A 22,432-nucleotide genomic window follows, 5' to 3' on the forward strand; every position below is an offset into this window, starting at 1 on the left:
GGTGCCGCCACAAGTTCTGTCTTGCAGATATTGCATTGGACTCTTTTGCCTTTTAATTTTTTTATGTTTCCCACACTTTCAAGCTCTGCTAGCATGTTGTTATGGTACCTGAGTCTTCCTAGAACTACTGCACATGTGTGTCAAAGACAATGGCAGACGTATTAGAAAAAAAAAGACCAATCAACTGTCAACAGTCGTTACTAATTGACTAATTGGGGCAGTGACTGTCACCTCCTGTCGTCAATGAAGGAAAAACCTCAGTTTTGCTAATTTCCTTTCAAGCATCCTTATCTTCCAGCCAGAACCAACAGGTTCTAGTAAGAACTGGAGTTTTCTCAGTACCTTCCCTAGTTCTGGATAGAGGAAATCTCCCCTCCTGTTGAAAGTTTGGTCCTGGTCTGATCAGGACCTGGTTTCCTCTGGTAGTCCTCTTCTTTTTGTTCTTTTCTCGTCCTGGTCAGAAATCGTTTTGAACCATAGGGTTCTGACACGTCGGACCAGCAGGATTTCTTTTAGGCGGTTAGGTCCTCCTCACTCCTCGGCTATCTTTAGGAGTGCTGTGTGTGAAATCAAACTTTGTGCTATCCTAGGCATGTTACATTACAAAAGTGGGGTCATCTGGACCAATCAACACCAAAACTTTGACGCACTGTATTTTTTCATTGTTAACACAATCAACGTAATTCCAGCAGATTCTGAAGGAGAAAAGCGGCTCAACCTTCAGAATCTGCTGGAATGATCGTGTTAACAATTAAAAATGACGGTAAATCAAAGAACATAAACACTGGAGCTCACAAGTGTTAAAAGGCTCACTACTAAAACAGGTTTTTCACTGTTTTTTTTAATACAGAAAATATTATGTTTACAAAGATAAAATCCAAATACTTGCGAGTATTTTACAAAGTATATTTATGAATCCATGATGGTCTGAAGATGAGAACTTGGATGATTTTTGAAAAAATAAATAAAAATGTGTTTTTTTCCACACAATAATAATTCGTATGCAGTGCATTGTGGTCTATATTTGCCAAACTTTTTTTTATAGAGACTTCTTGGAAATCGGTAGGGCCTTGGATTAATTTGGACAGCTCGATGAAATGACGAACGGCCGTGAAAAAGTGAAAGAGTGTGGACACAATCATGGATTGATTCCTTCAGCATTGATCTGTAACACTAATGTGGATGGATGATGAGGTCACGTTTGCTGAAGAACCCTGGATGGAAGGAGCTGAGCAGAACCGGGCCCAGAGCAGCTCTTGAGGCATTTCATGACCCTGCAGATGTTCTCCAGGAGACCTCATAGTTCAGAGTCATTTGTCAGTAATACTTTAGATCAGGGGTGTCAAACTCAATCCCACAAGGGGCCAAAATCCAAAACACCCCTTAGGTCATGGTAAGAACAGGATAAACATTTATTGAACACTCTAAAACTACATTTTTAAAACTTTAAAAATGTAACATTTTAAGATAATTATGAACTAGATATATAACATTACATGTGATAATGCTGAATGCTGTAAGCTGAATTTGGCTGCTTAAGATGCTGAAATTGATAGCTGAAAATGCTGAAGCTGAAATTACTCAAGCTTAAAGCTGAAAATGCTGATACTGATAGGCAGCTAAAATATTAGCTAAATGCCAAATTACCCTTAAAAAAATTGAGCTTACTCAAAATAGCTAGCATGCAGAGGAAAAAAAGCTGAACTTCAAAAAAGCCTAAATTAGCCAAAACAGCATATAAAAATTAGTCCAACTACAAAACAGTCTAAAAACAAACAAAAAAATGCAAATAAAGAAGGAATATTATTCCAGAATAAATCAACTTAACCCTTAAATAAATTTCAATATTTTACTCTCCATAGAAATATATTATGGGATGGGGGGGTGGTCAGCAGAGCCCCTCCCACTCGTGTTCAGAAACTACTCTGCTGCTGTTCGTGATGGACGCTGTCTGATCGGAACACAAATGAGAAAGGTGTTTTGTTGTTAGAAGAAGCACTGAGTCATCCACAGAGAAGTGCTGAGTCATGGCTGGAGCAGGTCTGCTGTTTGCGTGACAGCAGGCTCCGCTGGTTTTCCATCAGTGTCGGCGTCAGCACAAACACGTTTTCTCTCAAACTGCGAGCAGGAAGGAAGAGGAGCAGGCTCCACCCAGGAAACCGTCTACTTCCTCATTTCTAACATTCTGCTGTTCATCCAAAAAACTTCAGCGTTCTCTGCTGGGAGAGATGACCTTTTTTAACCCCAGGTGAAGCTGCAGAAAGCCTGATCTTTGAGATCCTCGGTCAGATCTGCACTGTGCTGAAACCATGACGCTGCAGAGGAACCTTCACAAAGGTTTGCAGAACTGTTCATCTCAGGACCAACAGCTCTGGTTCCGTTCTGTTCAGTCCGGTTCAGTTTTGACTCATTTGTTAGAGTGAGTTACTGCTCTTTAACCTGTGCACAGGTGAGACAGGTGTGATGGTGAAACCAACAGAGTGGCTCTTCCTACAGCAGAAAACCAAATCCAAACCAATTCATGGATTTCATCTCATTCTGTGTGCAGCAGATCTATTGACAATTTATCATTAGATTCCCTTACAAGCTTTATTAACACATGAACAAACAATAATAATGTGTTTAGAAGACATTTATCAACACAATAAGGTTTATTGAAATACTTAATAAAACTCATTAACATCTAAAGTGAGGCCATTGTCAATAATAAACTGCTATAATAAAGTAATAAAGTGTTACCGATCAATTTAACCCAAACCACCTAAGAGTAATCAGATTACTGCAGACAGTAAATGTTAGGGCTGGGAATCACTGGGTACCTCATGATATCGTGATACTCTATATAACTCACATTATATAGAAGAACGCATATTTGTCTTTAGGAAAATATATCCTCATTTATTTTTTTAGCTTGAACACAATTATAATGCACAACTTGTGTCTGATTTTGTGCAACAAATAAAATAAACTTTTGTGCAAATCAGTAATACTGTCTTTGACAAGCACTGACACCAATTGAATTGGAATTATCTGTAAAATTCAGTGTTAACAATTAGGGCTGTAACGAGTATCCGGGTGCTCGGGTATTCGTGATCTGCTCCCGAAAATTCCAGTACGAATATCCGCTATGTCCAAAATCGCTGATTTGTGATCTTTATAAATGTAGTAAATTGTAGTAAAATATTATCAAAATATCGTCTAGGGACAATTTATTTTTGCTCTGAGATGCAGAATAATGTTGGCTTTTAAGTTTAGAGCCGCGGTACTGCCACCGGACGTGACGGTGAAGCTTCCGGTTTTCAAAGTAAAACTAGCGAGAGCTTTTTTCTGTTCAAAAACAGAGACTGAAGTTCCGCTCACAGACATAACTTCGGAAAAAAATGAATTAGCTTTTACATTCTTTTGGTTCGGTGGATGTAATCAATGTAAATCAATTGATTCTGCTGCTGAAAAAAATGCTTTTTTTTATTCAGGTTCTGCACCAAGATGTAATGCTTTGAATGTAAAATGTTGAAGATCTTTGAGGATAGAAAGCTGTAGAGAGAATTGTCACGTTTTATTGTTAAATGATCAGTGATTTTTATCCTTTTTATGTTGTTTATGCTTCTGAACTTAACCAGAAAGTTGACAAAAAAGAAGTTTAAAATGGCTAACAAAGTTTCTTTCTATCTAAATCTTTGTGGGTCTTTTTAATCAGATTTGTTGATTCTGATCTCCTGTTTTAAACAGTTATAAATGGTGTTGATTTAATACCAATAATTTCAATTTTCATCCATCCGGTAAATAGACATACACATAGCAATGAACGTTATATTAAAAAGTAAGAATCGTGGTTCGATTTGTGAATTAGCTCTATTAACAATAGTAAACATGAACAGCGGTGCTATTACTTAATGCAAAATTGTTATAAACAACACAACAAAATTTAAATAATTCACGTAGCTGGCGACAGTCGATCGCCCAACGTGCGCCCCCTATCTACCGCCAAAGGAACGTCTCACCAAAGGATGATGAATATAAGGTTTTACAGCCTCTTCAAATGAAAATAAAAGATTGACACTTGGTGAGAACCCATACAGAATCAATCACACGACTAAGTATCGATATATCGCAATACCGATATTTTGACATGCGCCTAATATTAGTGTTGGAGCTCATTCATGTTTACTGATTGTGAAGTTTGAAAACATTTTCATTTATCAATGTAAGGGCCGTCTTCATGTTCGTCATTTCATAAACTTTATTTAAACTGCACTTTCATGCAAGGAAAAATGAAAAAGAAATCATATGTTTACAAAAGAAAAATTCTCAAAACACACAAATGCAAAAAAAAGTATCGTAAAGAACCAGAAATACTGCGGTTAAGGAGGAAATAAAGCAGAATGCAACACTTGCATTACCTACAGTCAGGACTCTAAATCAACACCCCCACCCCACCACCCTGCAGAATGTGGCTGAAACCTCTGTTTGGCGGGAAGACGATCCATTCAGCTAGCCACTGTGGCAGGTGAGAGGCTGTTCATCACCTCTTCCTGGTGACTTCAAGTCACAACTAGTGCTGGGGAATATAACGACACATACCGTAGGTGATAGAAAAGTGCCTATCCTGCCATTCTCTTCTGTCGTGTTTATTTGTTTATTTTTATTGCTGAACTTTTGTGCAAAAATGTATTTTCCTACTAAGAAACTTGAAACTGTTATGCACTTTAAAAATGTTTCTCATTTGTGACGACTCAGTTACAAATTACTTGAAAATAAAGTCAGAGAAAAGTAAGGAATTATATTTTTATGTTTTCTTCTCAGAGAATAACTAAAAATATACTTAATTGTGGTATATCATGATATGTATTATTATTGTGATATAAAAGAATGTATTTCGTGATATATACTTTTTATTACCACATCGCCCAGGCCTCTTCATGATTTTTAAGTGTCTGCCTTTCCTCCTCACTCGGCTACCACAAACATCCATCCAAGAGTTTCTTTAAACATTTCATTCTGACTATATTGTGCAGAATCAAGAGGTGCATTCAGGGACTGCATGGAATTTCCACACTTATGCACATTCATTAAGCTGTTGCTGCATTCAGGTGCACCTGTATTTTCTAGTATTTGCTCACACTGATGTCGGTCAACACAAACACATTCACTTGTTGCTCCGTGTTATTGTTACCCTTTGAAATGACTAAAACTCACTACGATGATGCTGTATATGATATATGACGCTCTAAAAAACAAACTTTAAAGTCATGATTTTATTGTTTATCACTAGTTTTAATCTTCATGGAAGTGTTTTGCATAAAAAAGTGGTCTTCTTTTTCATTGAATACAACACACTTCCATGAAAAATTCTATCAAAAATTGTTTGAAAAATATCTTTTAGAAACAGTCTGTTAGCCACAGATTTGACCACACCCACAACGCGAGCGTCCAGCAGGTCGAGAATGTGTGAGAGAATAATCATTACCTGAAACTTTATAAATAAATTAAAGGGAATGATGCATTCAAATGCACTAATTATTTTTCCATGGAAATGTCTGGCTGATAGAAATGTAAATTGACTGGCAGACTTTAGATGTTACCGGCTGCCCCGGCCAGTCACAAAAATGTCCATTTAGAGCCCTGGATGCAGTTAAACTCGAAGCTGAACATGGTCGCTGAAATGCTGATGTTTGCTGATATAGCTGAAGGATTTGAAGTTTACATTAGCAAAAGCTTTAGATAAGTTTCCAAATGAACAGCTTAAGACTGAATAAAACTGGAACTTTGAATACATTTGCAAACAAAGTTTGCAGAAGCAAATGAGGAGCTGAAGACGCTGTAGGTTTGCTGAAAACCATTTGTTTAAAGCGCCAAAGCAATATTCTTTGTCAAATCGCCAAGGATTGTAAGTTTCCTAAAGCAAAAAATGTTAAATAAATTGCTGGAAATGTTTGCTTACTATAGAATAGCTGAAAGATTTCAAGTTAGCTTAGAAAAATGGAGTCTTTTGAGGAAAAAGAATGATGAAAAGACTAAAAAAGGGAAAACCTCCAAGTTATTTAAAAATGAGTGAATCATCTTTTACAGTAGGTCATTTTCACAATAACACCAACAAACATGGAAAAAAGCAACAAATAATTAACACTAAATATGTAATCGAGTGTAAAACATTGAAAGAAATACAAAAAATAATGCAATAATTGTGCTTTTGAAAATGTTCTTAACCATTGATTTAATCTTAATACTTTCAAACTCAGTAGTAGAGGAGTCCAGCAATAAACTTTGTATTTACATGTAGAGTCAAACGTCGTTTTTGTGTGAAATTGATCAAAAATGTGAAGACTAAGCTGTTCTCTGCAGAGCTGGGAATCAGACAACCCAATGACTCAGTGGCAAATTTCACTTCCTCTAAACAATTGGTATGTTAACCGTTTAACCTCAGAGGTTTAGCTCCAGTTTTTACATTCTTTCAACTTCAACAACCAACCTGATTCTGTCACAGAGAGAAGCAGCTTGTAACGATTCATTTAATCAATACATCGATTTATGTTTATATGATCCAGATTGATCTGTCTGAGGCCGTGTCTCGATCCAAATGGTTCGTTCCGAATTAGAATAGATTTATGTCATATTGAGACTTTTTTATAATGTGTAGTTTGATTTGATGAACAACTTGCCAAACTTGTTGCTGATTGACGTTGATGGTGTTAATGATCGAGTAGATCTAATGTCGTCTGTCATTTAGGTGTTGGTGCTGCCATCTGTAGTGTTAAAGGGTTAAAAACTATTTCACCTGTTAAAATGATTCAACCTTGTAAGAATCCCAAATGCTTGGGCTACAGTCTGTGCAGGTTTCATGTCTCTAAGGTCAAGTTTGTTTTTCCAATCACAAGTTAAAAATCAAAATTTGGAAGAAAAATAGTGAGCAGGTTTAGGAGAGTTGAGTAAAATTAGTCTGAGATCTGAGACTCAGTGGGGGAAGTGTTTGCCCCACAGCTTTTACAAAGTGAGACATTTTCTTTCATTTTGCGGAATAAATCATGATTCTGTGACAAACAGAATAATGTGGTGGAGTTATGGCAGTGAATCGGGGGAAAATGTGTCTTCTAAACTCCCCTCTCTTCACGCTAAACAATGACATCACCACTCCATCCAGAAATAAATCCAGAAATGACCTGAAATGTACATACCACTTAGTGTGATTGTCTAAAAACTACAATGAATGTTTAAAAACTGAACATAACTGAGAGCCAAATATTTGCTAAGCATTCTAAAGGTTGAAGAGTTTTCAAAGAGCTTAGTTTTTGTAGGGATTTAGCACTTTTATATTTATTCTTCTGTTATTAAAAATGTCATTTTTTGTCTAATAATTTAAAAACCATAAAATGTATCCATAAAAAAGTACTAGCAGATTTCTCCTGAACAAGGTGAATGTTTTGATACTTTAAAGACCCGCTCCAATGAATATTGCAGCTTTTCTTTTTATCATGTTCTCGTAGCATTTCTCTCATGATGGAGGACGTGTAACTGCCTATGATGGCCGTTTTGGTTCAGTTACTTCACTCTCTGACCGCTTTGTATTCAGACAGGGATTTTAGAGCGAACCAAAGCTCAGTCCAATTTGAAACCACTGATACCGAAAGCACCTCAACAGATGGGTCAGAGAGCGGTTCCTGGTCCCGGACCAGAGTTCACTTGCACATATTCAGAATGAAACTTTGTTCTGGATTATCAGAGGAAACAAACTCTGGTTCATTTTAATTGAATCAAATGTATCCAGTCTGAAAACACCTTAAAAAATGACAGGCTTTTAGATTTTGGCTAAAAAGGGGGATAATCATGATTAAAAGACCACTGGGGACAATTTATCAGAGAAAAGAATATATAGTTGGAGTGGGACTTTAAAAGGAGAAAGTATTCAGAATTTTTTTACATACCAAAAAAGATGGAAAGTAAAAACAGAATTTCAATTGTGGAACTAAATCACTACTAAAACTAAAACTTGAGCTGCCACAAACGATTATTTTAATAATTGAATAATTTTTTCAGATTAGTTGACTAATCGGGTCATGCACAAACTAGACGTAAAGCACACATCATAACCATCATTAGCTTTAAAATAACTTAAAATAAAGACAATAAAGATGATAGTTTATCAAACTTTTAATGAATCCTGCAGCCTCTGTCCTTCATTCATTTCTGGGATTAAAACAAGATTAAATCTAATGATGTCAGCATCTGAAACAAGGAACTATTTTTAACAAAAGATAAAGTTTTGGTCTCACTGACTCAAATATAAACAAAGTACATTTTGTGGTGGGGAACACTCACAACTTTGTTCAACTTTACTACACTCTGACTCCGTGATATAAAGTAACGACTAATGGACTATTAATATAGTTGTTGACCCTCCTAATAGTGGACTAATTGTGGCAGTCATTCAGTCATTCAGCGGATCCTCAGCGATCAGTCTGATCTGCATGAGGGCAAACACTCGTGTGCGTTCAGAAAGGCTGCATGTCGCCGACCAAATGTTAGTGTTTGGCAGCTTGATGTAAATGAAGTGAGAAGAAGAATGAAGGAAAATGAGCTGTAAACTTGGCTGGGTCTGCTGGCTGCTGGAGTGCCTTTGAGCATTCATTACATGCTGTTGTTCAGTCTGTGTCCTCTGTCAGACGTGACCTTCACCTGCTCTCATCAGCCGTAACCCTGCAGTCGGTCATAACTACTGCCTGCTGTATATCTGGTTATTGTCTGGAACCACACGCATGACCTGCTTTGTGTCACCTGGAACTTGGTGGAGAAACTGCTGACTCTAGTTTCCTGTGTGACGGTGAGAGCTGCTCAGCTGAACATGCTGGTGGATGAAGACAGTTACTGCAGACCCTTTACAACGTTAAAGTCTGCACTTTGACCAGATCGGATCAAAAAAGCTCTGTCTTCTGACCCGCTGAGAAAGACTTCCTATGGAGACTTCTTGTTTTGTTGGTGGTTAGTGTGGCTGAAAGTGGTTTTTAGGGGAAGTGATCTGAAACTGAGCTCCAATGCAACTCCTGCTTCTGCACATGTTCACTTATGTGTAGGTTCTGGTTCCAAGAACAAACTGCAAAACAGAAAAGAGTTCTTCCGAACATTCCTCTAGAATCATTTTAACACTTCACCTTAGTTGCAAAAGTTTAGGTGAAATCACATTCTTATTGCAACACACTGAACAGCAGTTTGTGCTCTTTTTGTTGTTAAACTTCCCTCATTTGCTGCAGCTGGAGGGAGGAGCCATCCAAACCTCAGATCTATTGCAGCTTGAAATGTGTTTGTAGAAGCTTTGAGCTTTTTCAATTTTTCAGCTCAAAATGTATTAAAATCAAGTACAAATGCGCTAAAGACAGCCAGTCTTTACAATCAACACACTGCACCATATTATAGGCTGAAACCTGCAGCTCCGGCTCCACATGTGTCTCTTTTATCTCTCCATGGTGGCTCCTTGGTCAAACATAAAATAAGTCATGGAGACTGCTGATCCAGACATGTCGACCGTCAGAGTCAGTAGCTCCTGATAATGTCTGCATAACCAAAACTAACTAAAGAAAACAAATAAACAAAGCCTGAAAACTGAGACTACCAAGATCCAACCCCAAACTAAAATAACAAAACCCAGCAGTGTAAGACTGCTGAGGACAAAGAGAAAAATAAATAAAATAACCCTATTTTTAAAGTAAGGATGACTTAATTAGCATTTATTTAATTTAGATTAGTTAAATGTATAAATTGATGTCTGAAGTTCACATAGATGATAAACTATGTAGGTTTTTTCATCCTGTTGACCTGAAGTCGTCTTGTTTGTTCAACTCTACCTCCAGAATGAACAGATTTATATGAAAAGAAAAACTTTGGTAAAAGGTTTTTTGAGTTAATAGCACATATTATCTTATGCTGCACAATATTTGTTACTAGCTGTCCAGAGCTGCACTGAGATGATCCTGTTTGGCACAGAGCAGCTTTTATTTTGAAAATAAGTTATTTGAGCTTCTGTCAAATGTAAAAAAAAAAAATTGCATTTTGAGAGATGCTAGTTTGTTTTTATATTTTTGTTTTTGTTCGTGCCAAAAAATAGACACAATTCATTTTTATTATTAAAAAAAAGAAGGTCATTAATGCAAATCCAAATGTCTTAAAGGCTAAAGTAAGACTACGCGGCTCCTTCTTGGTTTTGATCAGTAGAAAATGAGCCCAAAAGGCTGTTAAAGGTTGCCGACCTCTGACCTATACTATATCTGAGCAGGAAGACTGGCCAAGACAGTCTGGACATTTACCAGAGAAGACCCTCCAGACCCCCAATGCTTGCATATATTTCACTATTCCATCAGCAGAAAGTCAGATTTCAAGGATTGTTGTTTCCAGGATTGTTTTGATGTGATGTTCCTTCATGTAGAGATAATTCTTGTGGGAGGGTGTGATGCCCCTGAGGTCAAACCAGCAGGTGTCTGTAATAGTTAGTAAATGTTTGTGAGGCTCATTAAACCTCTGTAGACTCTGACATGACAACAGGAACCTGGATCATAGTCGTGGTGCTGGAGGCAGAGTTCTGATCCGTTTCTTCAAATGTTTGTGAATGGTTTGAGAAAAGTTTAACTGTTTGAATGTGCTGCATTGTCAGAAAAATAGTCTCCTTTTAAAAAGGAAAAACATTTTTCTTCAACCAGAGAGCCACATGTGGCTCCGGAGCCTCAGGTTGCAGACCCCTGGTCCAGAGTCGGTCTCGACTGAACCAGTTTAAGCATGTACACGTTAGGGGTCATGTGTAAACATCAGGGCCTGTGAGAAACCCTGATAATAGTGTTCTCATGTCTGAAGATGAGGTAGCTGTGATAGCGATCTTTCCCCGCAGCCGATGGGTGCACGATAAGCTGCATGTTTGTGGTCCAGCTGCTTGTCAAAGCCGGCTGATGAGGAGCTCCTGTTGTCTGACTCCTCTGAAGAAACCGCGTCTCACTGCTGTCTGCAAACAGAGCTGTTTGATGACATCCCATAATACATTTGTCTATTTACTGAAAACCCCAGTTTATTCTACACAGCAGGAAGCTGCCTCACTTCCTGTTCGACAGCAAGTTTGTTGAAACATGAGTGAAACATGACTAACATCTCTTCTTCTCCTCCCCCACGCTGCCGTCACTCCAGAGTCTTCAAGAAGTCCAGCCCCAACTGCAAGGTGAGTCTGACGCGCTTGGTGGAACAGAACTCTTTTTCTCAGCAGGCTGTTCGTCTGCTGAACCAGCTGTCTGTCTAGGCGAGACATTTACCTTCACACTCACTGATGATGGTGTGTGTGAGGGGCGGAGTTAAAAGTTCTGCTGGTGTTTGTAAGGGGCGGAGTTAACAGTTCTTTTGGTTAGTCTAAGGGGCGGAGTAACAAATTCTCGAGGTGTGTGTAAGGGGCGGAGTTAGAAGTTCTTGTGGTGTGTGTAAGGGGTGGAGTTAAAAGTTCTTGTGGTGTGTGTAAGGGGCGGAGTTATACGTTTGTGTGGTGTGTATAGGGGCGGAGTTAAAAATTTCTGTGGTGTGTGTGAGGGGCGGAGTTAAAAGTTCTGCTGGTGTGTGTAAGGGGCGGAGTTAAAAGTTCTTGTAGAGTGTGTAGAGGCGGAGTTAGAGGTTCTTGTGGTGTGTGTAAGGGGCGGAGTTAGAAGTTTTTGTGGTGTGTGTAAGGGGCGGAGTTAGAAGTTCTTGTGGTGTGTGTAAGGGGCGGAGTTAGTAGCTTTCGTGGTGTGTGTAAGGGGCGGAGTTAGAAGTTTTTGTTGTGTGTGTAAGGGGCGGAGTTAAAAGCTCTTGTGGTGTGTGTAAGAGGCGGAGTTAGTAGCTTTCGTGGTGTGTGTAAGGGGCGGAGTTAGAAGTTTTTGAGGTGTGTGTAAGGGGCGGAGTTGGAAGTTCTTGTGGTGTGTGTAAGGGGTGGAGTTAGAGGTTCTTGTGGTGTGTGTAAGGGGCAGATTTAGAAGTTTGTGTGGTGTGTAAGGGGCGAAGTTAAAAATTTCTGTGGTGTGTGTAAGGGGCGGAGTTAGAAGTTGTCATGGTGTGTGTAAGGGGTGGAGTTAGAAGTTCTTGTGGTGTGTGTAAGGGGGTGGAGTTAGACGTTCTTTTGTTTTGTGTAAGGGGGCGGAGTTAGAAGTTCTTGTGGTGTGTGTAAGGGATTGAAATTAGACGTTCTTGTGTTGTGTGTAAGGGGCGGAGTTAGCAGGTTCTCTGCAGTGTGTTAATTTTCGTGGTCTCTGATCTTGTGTTTGCATGTTTGTTCAATAGACTGCTGCATGTGACACTCTTTTATTTATTCCTAAAGATGATCCGTGAGATCAGAACGTTTTTTGAACTTATTCCTGTCATCCTGCAGCTCACAGTTTACCTGGGAAAGAGGGACTTTGTGGACCACCTGGACCACGTGGATCCAGTGGGTGAGTGTGCGGCCCCCGTCTTCTCATGGACCTGAGCTGCTCCACTCACTCTGCTGTCTCCTGTTCACAGACGGTGTGATCCTTGTGGACCCAGAGTACCTAAAGGACAGGAAAGGTAGGTCTGCTACCTACTCACCTGTGATCACCTGGCTGTGGCCCCGCCCCCACAACCTGCTTCTAGCTTCTTCTTGAATTAAGAAGGTCTTTTTGTCTTCTTGCTTCTCTCTTCACTGGGACATGTCAGTTCTTTATCCAGTCGGATTCACAGACGGGTGGATCTATCTTCCTCCGGCTGAGTCTGAATGTTGCTGTGGTTGTCTGAGTAGCAGCTGTTTATTTCTCTATGGAAGTCTATGGAACTTTAGCTTCTTGGAGCCAGGGGGGAGGGGTCAAGCTGTCCAGTGGTTATACAGTCTATGCTTTTGACAAATGACACCCCCACCCCCACTGACTCCACCCTGTGCTCTTCCTCCCACAGTCTTCGTCACTCTGACCTGTGCGTTCCGATACGGCCGTGAGGATTTGGACGTGCTGGGCCTGTCCTTCCGGAAGGATCTGTATATCTCCACTTTCCAGGTGAGTCTGTGGTTATGGAGCGGAGCCCCACCCCCTGACCCCCACACGGGTCCTGAGAGCAGGTTCTGGTGGCTCTGCTCTGTGTGCTGCAGTAGAAGGAACACTGAGGTGTTGAGCGCTCTCTGTCTGCGCAGGCGTTCCCCCCAGTGCCTGAGGAGCGTAAACCCAACAGCCGTCTGCAGGAGCGGCTGCTGAAGAAGCTGGGCCAGCATGCTCACCCCTTCTACTTCACAGTGAGTCCCCCACCAAAACCCCCACCCGCCTGATAGCCTCCTGCTGCTGGAAGGCAGAAGTAACACGTGTCTGACCCTCCTCAGGAGGAAAAGCTGCTTTTGGAGGAAGTCTGTCAACTTCTCTGCTCCCTGCTCTGTTTGAATAGAACCTGCAGGGTGTTCCAAATTATGATGCAAACTGTATTTAGGTTTCAAAAAATATTATTTGTTTCTTGATGATTTTGTGTCTCTTTGGATCACTGACGTCAGTCTCCGACACCTCTGATCATTACTTTTCCAGGTGAGTTCAATTAAAGGGAAAACTACTATAGAAAGACGTTCTTCATTATTAAGCAGATCAACATTTTTAAATAATATGGGAAAGAAAAAGTATCTCTGCTGGTGAAAAGAGTGAATTAAATAAATGTCTTGAACAAGGATTGAAAACTTGAGTGTGATCATCATACTATGAAGAGATTAGTGTCTGATTCAGACACACACTGGTTAGTGCAGATAAAGACAGAATGAAGAAAGTTTCTGCAGACAAATCCATCAGATTTAGAGAGCAGCTGCTAAAATACCATTACAAAGCAGCAGCTGCTGTCTCTGGAGTCCACCGATATTAAGGTGGAGGATCCCCCTGAGGCTGCAGTTAAACCTTCAGACAGACATGAAGACTCATTTTCTAACGGTTCACTGATGAGAGCCGTGCAGCCCTGGATGGTCCAGATGGAGGAGTGGGTGTTGGTGGACGGCCATCATGTCTCAACAAGGCTGTGTCATCAGCAAGGAGGTGGAGTCATCATGGTTTGGGCCAGAATCATGAGGAGAGAGCTGGTCGGTCCTTTAGGGTTCCCGAAGGTGTGAAAAATGACCTCTGGAAAGTGGGTGGAGTTTCTGACTGAATACTTTCTTCAGGAACCTTTGGAAGCAAATCTCTGTGAGGGTGGGGGGCAGTTCACATCCAAACAGCAGATCTGAGAGGATATTCTGACAGAGACATTCAAGCAGAAACTCTCCAAAAGTTCAATGGATGCAAGAATTGTGAAGCTGCTACAAAGAGAGTCCAGTGTTCAAATGTGACTTGAACGATAAAGATGTTTTTGATTGGAATAGATTTAGGTTTCAGTAAATATGATCTAATGCAGCAGATTCACTAAATGACCATTCTGAGTTCTACAATCAGATGTTGTAGAACTCAGTTTTTAATAATTTGGAACATTTGAAGGTTTTGTTATTGAAAAAAATACTGTTATCTTTAAAATATACTTTGTTTAGTGACTGAAACTTATGCTGACTGTTATTTTCATTGAGAATTTAGAAAATTATTCTGCAAATGAATCATTTGCAGAATAATTTGGAACATGCTGTAAAGTTCTGGTTTTGTTACTGCTGGGGGCCTCCTGCCTGCAGGGGGCAGCATCCAGCTGACGGGGATTCCTGAAATGTCTGAACAAACGCATGAAATGTAGAGACTCAAAGGTGTGAGTGAACCTGAGTGTGGCTGTGCTTTCTCTGCTGCAGATCCCCCAGAACCTCCCGTGTTCTGTCACCCTGCAGCCGGGTCCTGAGGACACCGGGAAGGTAAGCCCCGCCCTCTCAGCTGTGAGTCAGTCTGAGCTTCAAGCCTTCTGCTCATCATCTTACTTCAAACTTCCAAACCTTTCTAAAGTGGTTTCAAAAAGTGCTCCCAGACTGACGAGCATCCTCCAACACCAGACGTCAGTAACACTTTACCCACCCATGCAGCTCCACCTTAACCACTCCACCAAAGTACAGGCCCCCTTCCAAACCCTGCTCTTATCTTCAAAGCTAACCAGGTCTTCAGAAGAGGACCAGCCTTTCTGCTCTGACCCTCACTCGGACCACTGATGACTATCTTCATCATCCAGCTCTGGCCTGCTGGCAGGCTTAGTTCTCAGCCATCCAATCATCTGGAGCTCTGCTCTCTTGCAGGCCTGCGGAGTGGACTTTGAGATCAGAGCATTCTGTGCCAAGTCCATAGAAGAGAAGATCCACAAGAGGTGAGTCAAGGGCTCATCCTCCTCTGCTGGTGATGAGGAACTAGGTTCTGCTCTTGTGCAGTTGGTTCAGACAACGTCATGTTGTGTTCAGGAACTCGGTGCGTTTGGTGATCAGGAAGGTCCAGTACGCTCCAGAGAAGCCCGGCCCACAGCCCATGGTGGAGACGACCCGCAGCTTCCTGATGTCAGACAGATCCCTGCACCTGGAGGCCTCGCTGGACAAAGAGGTGCTCCGTCGCCTCACATAGAGTTCTGTAGCAGGAGTGTCAAACTCAATCGCACACGGAACCAAAATCCAAAACACCTTAGGTCGCGGGCCCAACGGGATAAACATTTATGGAACAAACTAAAACTACATTGTGAAAACGTTAAATCCATAACTTTGTAACATAATTATGAACTAGAAATATAGTAGATATATAGTATTACTAACAATAAAATGATTAATAACAATAAAATGAAATGATCTGGAGGGCCGGATCCGGCCCCTGGGCCTTGACTTTGACACGTGTGTTATATACTCAAGTCTATTGATTGATTCATGTGTCATGGTGTTTTTCCCATGGTGCTTTGTGTTCAGCTGTACTACCATGGAGAGCCCATCAGCGTCAATGTTCACGTCACCAACAACTCCACCAAGACCGTCAAGAGAGTGAAGATCTCAGGTACGTCCAGATGACGGCCTCTAGCCGAGGTTTGCTGCTTCAAGACTCTCCCAAACAAAATGTTCAGTTCTAGGGTTCTGGTCGGGACTGGCTCTGAGTCCAGTTTGGTAGCACAAACTTTTCTGTTTTTGTAAAATTCAGAGAAGATCTGTGATCCCACTCAAGAGCACAGATGTAGCCTGGATCTGAATCTGGTCCTGAATCTCTGGGTCTAGACTGGGACCCCGGTCTTGGATCTAGGTCTGGATCTGGTCCTGTTTTAGGATCTGGACAGGGATTTAGGTCTGAGAGAGTGACTCTAACTCTGCTTGTGTCTTTGCAGTGCGTCAGTACGCAGACATCTGCCTGTTCAGCACCGCTCAGTACAAATGTCCAGTGGCCCAGCTAGAGGCTGAGTAAGTCCAGTTTTTCCTTCCTGCTTCCAGCTCTACTCCTCACTGACCCGGTTCTGTGCACAAGTCCTGATCCAGACCTCTAAACATCCAATTGATATTCATCTGAACGGTGCTCCTTTGAAGGAGATATTTTTAATTTCAGTAGGACTTCCCTGATTAACCTAGGCATGTTTACATTAACAGTGGGGTCTTCTGGACCCATAAGAGAGAATAGTGGTCCTAATTATCTACATTCTCAGTCTAGTTCTGGTGTCTGTACCACAGTTGTCTCAGAACAAAACTGATCTGATGAGGAGATGGGACCTGGATCAGCACTTCTGTCGACCAAAACCTCGTCTTTGGTTCTCAAAGCTGATTTACAGTTTCTGTTTTCGTTTAAAGGATTGCAGTCTGATTAAAAAAGGGGGAATCCAAGCAGGATTATTCCAGTTTTGATTAGATTTAATATCTTTAAGCCTCAAACACCAGAGCTTTAGTTCCACTTTTGACACTCTTTGAAATATCGTAACCAGGGCTCAAACGGCTAGCGTTATGGCTCTGATTACGTAGTAGAGCTGGCTTGATAAAATCGATTAATCGATTTGAATTGACTTGAGCTTAATAGATCAATAATCAATTCATAAAAATATAAATTGATTCAGGACATAAAGCTAGTCCGCTAGCTTAATGCTAACATTTAATGGAGCTAACGCTCGGTTGACCTAACCATACATTCTGACTAAATGATCATCTTTATAAACTCACTGGCATTCATTTTCCAAACTCTTATTAGGGAATATTTTTAAAGTAACTATTTGTGGTCTAAAACATTGTTTTTTCCGTACACTTTCTTCATCTTCTGGAATAAGGTGCAACACTTGAACACAAAATCATGCTGTAACTTTTCAAAAAATAACATGATCATCATTCCAGTAGATTCTGAAGGAATCTCCTTCAGAATCCACTGGAATGATCGTGTTACCATTGAAACGTTACAGTAAGTCAAAGAACATAAACGCTGGAGCTCTAGGGTTAAAGGGTTAATGGGTCAAACCTGCTCATATCTAAGGATTGGTCCCAAAAACCGGACTGTGGAATTCTGGGTGTTTATATGAAGCCTGTTAGCATGCACTCCAAACATCTAATCTTCATCAGATGTTTTTGAACTGATGTTGAATCAAAGGAGTAAGCGGTTTACTCAGAGGGGGTGGGGCTTCCTGTGACTGACGGAGTGTGTCGTCCCACAGCGACCAGGTGTCGTCGAGCTCCACCTTCTGTAAGGTGTACACTCTGACCCCTACACTGGACAAGAACCGCGAGAAGAGGGGCCTGGCTCTGGACGGCAAGCTGAAGCACGAAGACACCAACCTGGCCTCATCCACTATGTAACCATCACTCTCACACATGCACACAGTGGCGAGGGGTGTGGCGGATGTTGTGTGACCTCCGCCTCTGCTCTGTTTCAGTGTGAAGGACGTCACCAACAAGGAGGTGCTGGGCATCCTGGTGTCCTACAGAGTTAAGGTCAAGCTGGTGGTTTCACGCGGAGGGTAAGCACGCTAGCTCTACAGACATCACAGCAGGCAGGTCAAACTATCACACAAGAGGCCGACATCCAAAAGACACCTTAGGTAGAACAGGATAAACATTTATTGAACACTCTAAAACTACATTTTTAAAACTGTAACTTTTTACCATATGAACTAGATATATTGCATTACCTGCAATAATGCTAGTGTGAATGCTGTAAGATGAATTTGGCCGCAGAACATGATGAAATTGATAGATGAAAACACTGAAGCTTATAGCCAGCTAAAATATTAGCTAAATGCGAAATTAGCTTAGAAAAACAAAAAAAGATAGGTTAGCCAAAACAGCTAGCATGTTGCTGAAATATTAGCTAAACTCCAAAAACAGCCTAAAAAATCTTAGTAAATGTCAAAATAGTCCAAAGGCTAACAGAAAGACAATTTCTAAAACTTTAAAATCGTAGCTTTTTAACATAATCATATTAAAAAGGCAGGAATATTATTCTAGAATAAATCAACTTAAACCTTAAATAACTTTCAATATTTTACTCTCCATAAAAATATATTTTTCAAAATTATAAAAGTTAGCAATCAGGGCATCATAAGTTCGGGCCATTAATAAAAATACAATAAAATGATCTGGAGGGCCGGATCCGGTAAAGGGTACAGTAAAGGGTACAGTAAAGGGTACAGCTAAAATGTGAAATTCCAATACACAAATAGTTTCTTACTATTTTTTAAAGAATTAAACAATTTGATTTTAATTTGTTACAAATGTGGCAATGACCAACAGACAGCACTTTTAAAGCCCCATTTATAGAGGATAAAAGTTGATTTAGGGTTTGGTTACACTTTAGTTTTCTCCTTCGTAGTAAATAGTTTCTGTTCCTTCTTCTATCAAATATGAATCTGGAGACTTCAAACTGAGCTTGTTGGATCTTTGCCTTCAGCAGAACTTCTCCGTCCACGATCCGATCCATCAAAGGTCAAAGGTCGATCTGGGTTAATTGTGCTGTGTGTCTTTTAGCGATGTATCGGTGGAGCTGCCCTTCATCCTCATGCACCCCAAACCTGTGGAACCGCCAGCGTCCCGGCCTCAGTCCGGTGGGTCCACGCGCCAGTCCTGAGGTGGTTACCGTGGAAACAGACCAGTGGACTCATGCTTGTGTGTTTCTGTTGCAGCGGTGCCAGAGATGGACCCCCCCATCGACACCAACTTGATAGAGTTTGACACAAAGTAAGTGCTGGTGCTGCAGTGCTGCCGCCGCTCGGTTCTGGACAGGTTCTGACTCCTCCCTCTGTCTGCAGCGTCTCCCAGGACGACGACTTCGTCTTCGAAGACTTTGCCCGCCTCCGGCTCAAAGGCGTCGTGGACGACAAAGATGAGGACTGCTAGGAGCCCGCCCCCGCCACGCCCGCTTTCCAAACACACACGCACACACACACACACACACTCTGAGGCTCAGCGTTACATTCCCGACGGAGGACGGGTCCCGGCTCGGCGGCGCTCGTCCTGTCCGTGTCATCGCGCCGTCTTTGTTCGTCTTTTAGTTTAAGCTCGAGAATAAAAAAAAAAGTTCACAGCTGCAGGTGTGTTTGTGGGCGGGGCTTTCAGGTCCAGAGTCAGAGCCAGCGCCGCAGCTTTGGCCCTGTCCATTTGCCATCATGCTGCTGAAGGTTCCGGTCCACTTCCTGTTCCTGTAGTTCTGACAGGAAGCAGCGTTCTTTCATGTCCAGTTACCCTTCCTCCCTCACCCCAGAACCATTCGGACCTTTTAACCGGAAGCCCTGATCCGAGGGCGTCTTTATCTCCATCAGACCCCGACCCAGATCCACCTTTTGGACTGACTTTGATTCCACTGAATCCGAATCATTTCTGGGTTTAAAAGTGTGGTTCTGACGGGTTGAACTAGAACTCATCTGTGATTGATGTTTGCCAGAATCGGCTTGAGTTGGATTTCTGGCTCACACGGGTTGTTCTGGTTTGCTCATTTTGTGGGAGTGGAGGATGACTCCGACCCGTGACCCTGTTTTGATCCAGAACCTTCTCTTCAATTTTTAAATTGCATAAAGACGATTGATACCTGAAGCCTAGCAGAACAATCCCTGACCCGATCCGAGTGGTGAGCTGCCAACGTCTGGTTCAACTGTGTTTTTTTTTTTTAATCGGTTCTTTAAATCGTTCTGTTCTGGTTGGGTTTAGTTGGATTCTCTGATCTCTTTGTGTTCTTTTGGACCTGCTGGTTTCTTAAAAGATTTAAAACACAGTCTAGTTTGTGAAGACAGAAAAGAACCGGCAGAAAGTTCTGTTCCGCAGAGCCAGAACTTGTTCTAACTTTGTCAAAGAGCCTGAAGTTCTTTGACTCAAATGGAGGGAAGTTCAGTGGAGGTTCTGTTTGCTCATACAGAACAGAACTGCAGTTTGGGCCCCTAACAGTTTTGGTTCCTTGCCAGCCTCTGATCGTATCTGTGAAGACCGCTCCACAGAATCCTCCAGAACCATCATGAGTCCAAACTGGGTTCGGCTCTGCTGTTGTAGCGCAGTCCCCCTCGGACTCTGGATGAAGCTCTGATGTTCCGGACGACCCGTTGGGGTGGAGTTGGTTCTGCTGAGGCGGCGCTGGGCTCTACTCGGTGGATCCTGGCCTGCAGGGGGCGCCGTGCCTGTTATTTTGAAGATTTTTGAATCACAAACTGCCAGCAGCCCCACCCCTCTCGGGCCCCGCCCCCTGGGTTTGGGGGCGTGTTCAGTTGGTGCTGTGCTCGTGTCCTCGTGCTCGTGCGTCTGTGGGTGTGACATATTTGGACGAGTGCCATGCTAACAGTGATCTCTGCTGCTGGACCCCCAGCAAACACTGATGATGATTATTATGCTTCTGATTATTATTATGTGACTATTATTATTATTCTACTGTATCATCACTGCGACCACATTATCCTCATAATCAGTTCAGAGTCTGTTTGCCATCTATTTTTTATGTTGAGATTTTTATTTTAGTTCTCTTTTTATTATTAAAGTTCAAATGAATCCAGACGGTGTGTGTTTGTGTTTGTGTTTGTGTTTGTGTGGCTGTGAGCTCTCAGACTGATCTACGAGACGGTCCTTCAGAACTGAAGAAGCTGCTCGACAAACCTGGATCTTCAGACGTCTCAACAGAAGCAGAACACCGAGGAGGAAAAAAAAAGTGAAAATTTTCTTTAAAAAAATAGTATTGGTTTGGATAAAGTCATATTTTCTATGTTTAAACACATTCGGTTAAATCAGAGTCTGCAACCTTCAACTCTAAAGAGTCGTTCAGGTTGATTCTCACCGACTACAACCCAGAAGGAGACAAAGTCTTCACTCTCCCTTCAAGAAAACGAGACACTGAGCTGTATTTCTGCTATTGTTACTGCTATTATAAACATAAATGAACTGTTGTTCATTTTGCTTGAATAAAACACAAACATTAAAAAAAGAAAATAACCTTTTATTAACTTTAGACAAAAGTTCCTTTCAAAATAAAAGACGCCCTGTCACATACGATCTTCTCAAATCAGCAAAAGTATTAGTAACAAGTGTGATGTCAGCAGTGACTGAATAAAGATCATTTCACTGTTGTTGGTGCATCTTTCCCAGAAATGTAACTTTAACAAACCAAAGTGAAATCTGAGCTAATGAAGTGATCCGTGTTGTGTTTTTTAACACATAGAATTCATTATTTTTTTCTAAAATAGTAAATTTGCAGAATAATCCTTAACACCGGCTGTGCTTATTGACATTCATTATTTATTTATTTGTTGTGCAGGACAGATCACACAAAATGTTGTATTTTGACTTGTGGTTCACTGTCCTTCACCTGTTTGTAAATGAGTTGAAGTTTGAGTTAGTTTACTTTCTCACTTCTTACTTTATAGTTACTTTTTTAAATTTAGAAACGTTGATATTTTTCCTTAATAAAAGAGCCACATGTGGTTCTGGAGCTCCAGCTTGCAGACCTCTGACTTAAAGTCAGAGTTCATTTCCCAGATGATCCGGAACAAATTTTCAGTCTGAATTCACTCATGTGGACTCTGGTCCCGGACCAGGACCCACTCTCGGGTCCGGGACCAGGACCTGCTCACTGACCCGTCTCTGGAGGAGCTCTCTGTCTGACTGAGCTCTGTTCTCTCTGTGTTTCCTGAAAAGAATCTGTGCTCGGAACAGAACAACTGAACCAAAATGGCCACCGTAGCTGAGCATTATGGGATGTGACCAGAGTAGGAAAAAGACAACCGCAGTGTTCAGATGAATGCAGGCTCCTAAAAACAACCTGCAATGAGACACATGCTGCTTCTCACTCTGTTTTCCTGACAATCTATATGTAAGGGTTGGTGAATGGTTAGTTCTTATCGCACCTTCACTGATAAGAACAATCACAACGCGCTTCACATTAGTAAAACCCAAAATGAGAGCCATTCATCATAGACAAATCACAGTCAAAGTAGAAGTCAAAATTAGATCAGAGCTCTTTTTAAAACCCAACGGAGTTGATCTGTACTGACAAAACGGAGCTCGTTCCAAAGACGAGGAGCGGCGGCGTGAAAGGAAAATCTCCTGGTTTTATTGGAATTTGTAAAAGTTTTTAGTCTGGAGACCTCGGGGACCGGGCCG

The 22,432-nt window shown here is 41.4% G+C and overlaps 1 protein-coding gene across 1 annotated transcript in view; it reads left to right on the forward strand.

The window, feature by feature from the left end:
- Nucleotides 1-20,833, forward strand: part of LOC112142851 (arrestin red cell) — a 23,878-nt gene extending 3,045 nt beyond the window's left edge. Inside the window, exons 2-16 of the mRNA XM_024266464.1 lie at nucleotides 11,158-11,188; nucleotides 12,359-12,419; nucleotides 12,490-12,534; nucleotides 12,898-12,995; nucleotides 13,130-13,228; nucleotides 14,732-14,791; nucleotides 15,164-15,231; nucleotides 15,323-15,458; nucleotides 15,812-15,896; nucleotides 16,219-16,291; nucleotides 17,518-17,655; nucleotides 17,737-17,820; nucleotides 18,827-18,903; nucleotides 18,982-19,036; nucleotides 19,108-20,833. Coding sequence (XP_024122232.1) covers nucleotides 11,158-11,188; nucleotides 12,359-12,419; nucleotides 12,490-12,534; nucleotides 12,898-12,995; nucleotides 13,130-13,228; nucleotides 14,732-14,791; nucleotides 15,164-15,231; nucleotides 15,323-15,458; nucleotides 15,812-15,896; nucleotides 16,219-16,291; nucleotides 17,518-17,655; nucleotides 17,737-17,820; nucleotides 18,827-18,903; nucleotides 18,982-19,036; nucleotides 19,108-19,195 — 1,198 coding nt within the window. The 3' untranslated portion in view covers nucleotides 19,196-20,833. The remainder of the gene's footprint in view (nucleotides 1-11,157; nucleotides 11,189-12,358; nucleotides 12,420-12,489; nucleotides 12,535-12,897; nucleotides 12,996-13,129; nucleotides 13,229-14,731; nucleotides 14,792-15,163; nucleotides 15,232-15,322; nucleotides 15,459-15,811; nucleotides 15,897-16,218; nucleotides 16,292-17,517; nucleotides 17,656-17,736; nucleotides 17,821-18,826; nucleotides 18,904-18,981; nucleotides 19,037-19,107) is intronic.
- The last annotated feature ends 1,599 nt before the right edge of the window (nucleotides 20,834-22,432 follow it).

The sequence above is a fragment of the Oryzias melastigma genome, linkage group LG14 (genome assembly GCF_002922805.2).
Source record: "Oryzias melastigma strain HK-1 linkage group LG14, ASM292280v2, whole genome shotgun sequence".
NCBI classification, from domain to species: domain Eukaryota; kingdom Metazoa; phylum Chordata; class Actinopteri; order Beloniformes; family Adrianichthyidae; genus Oryzias; species Oryzias melastigma.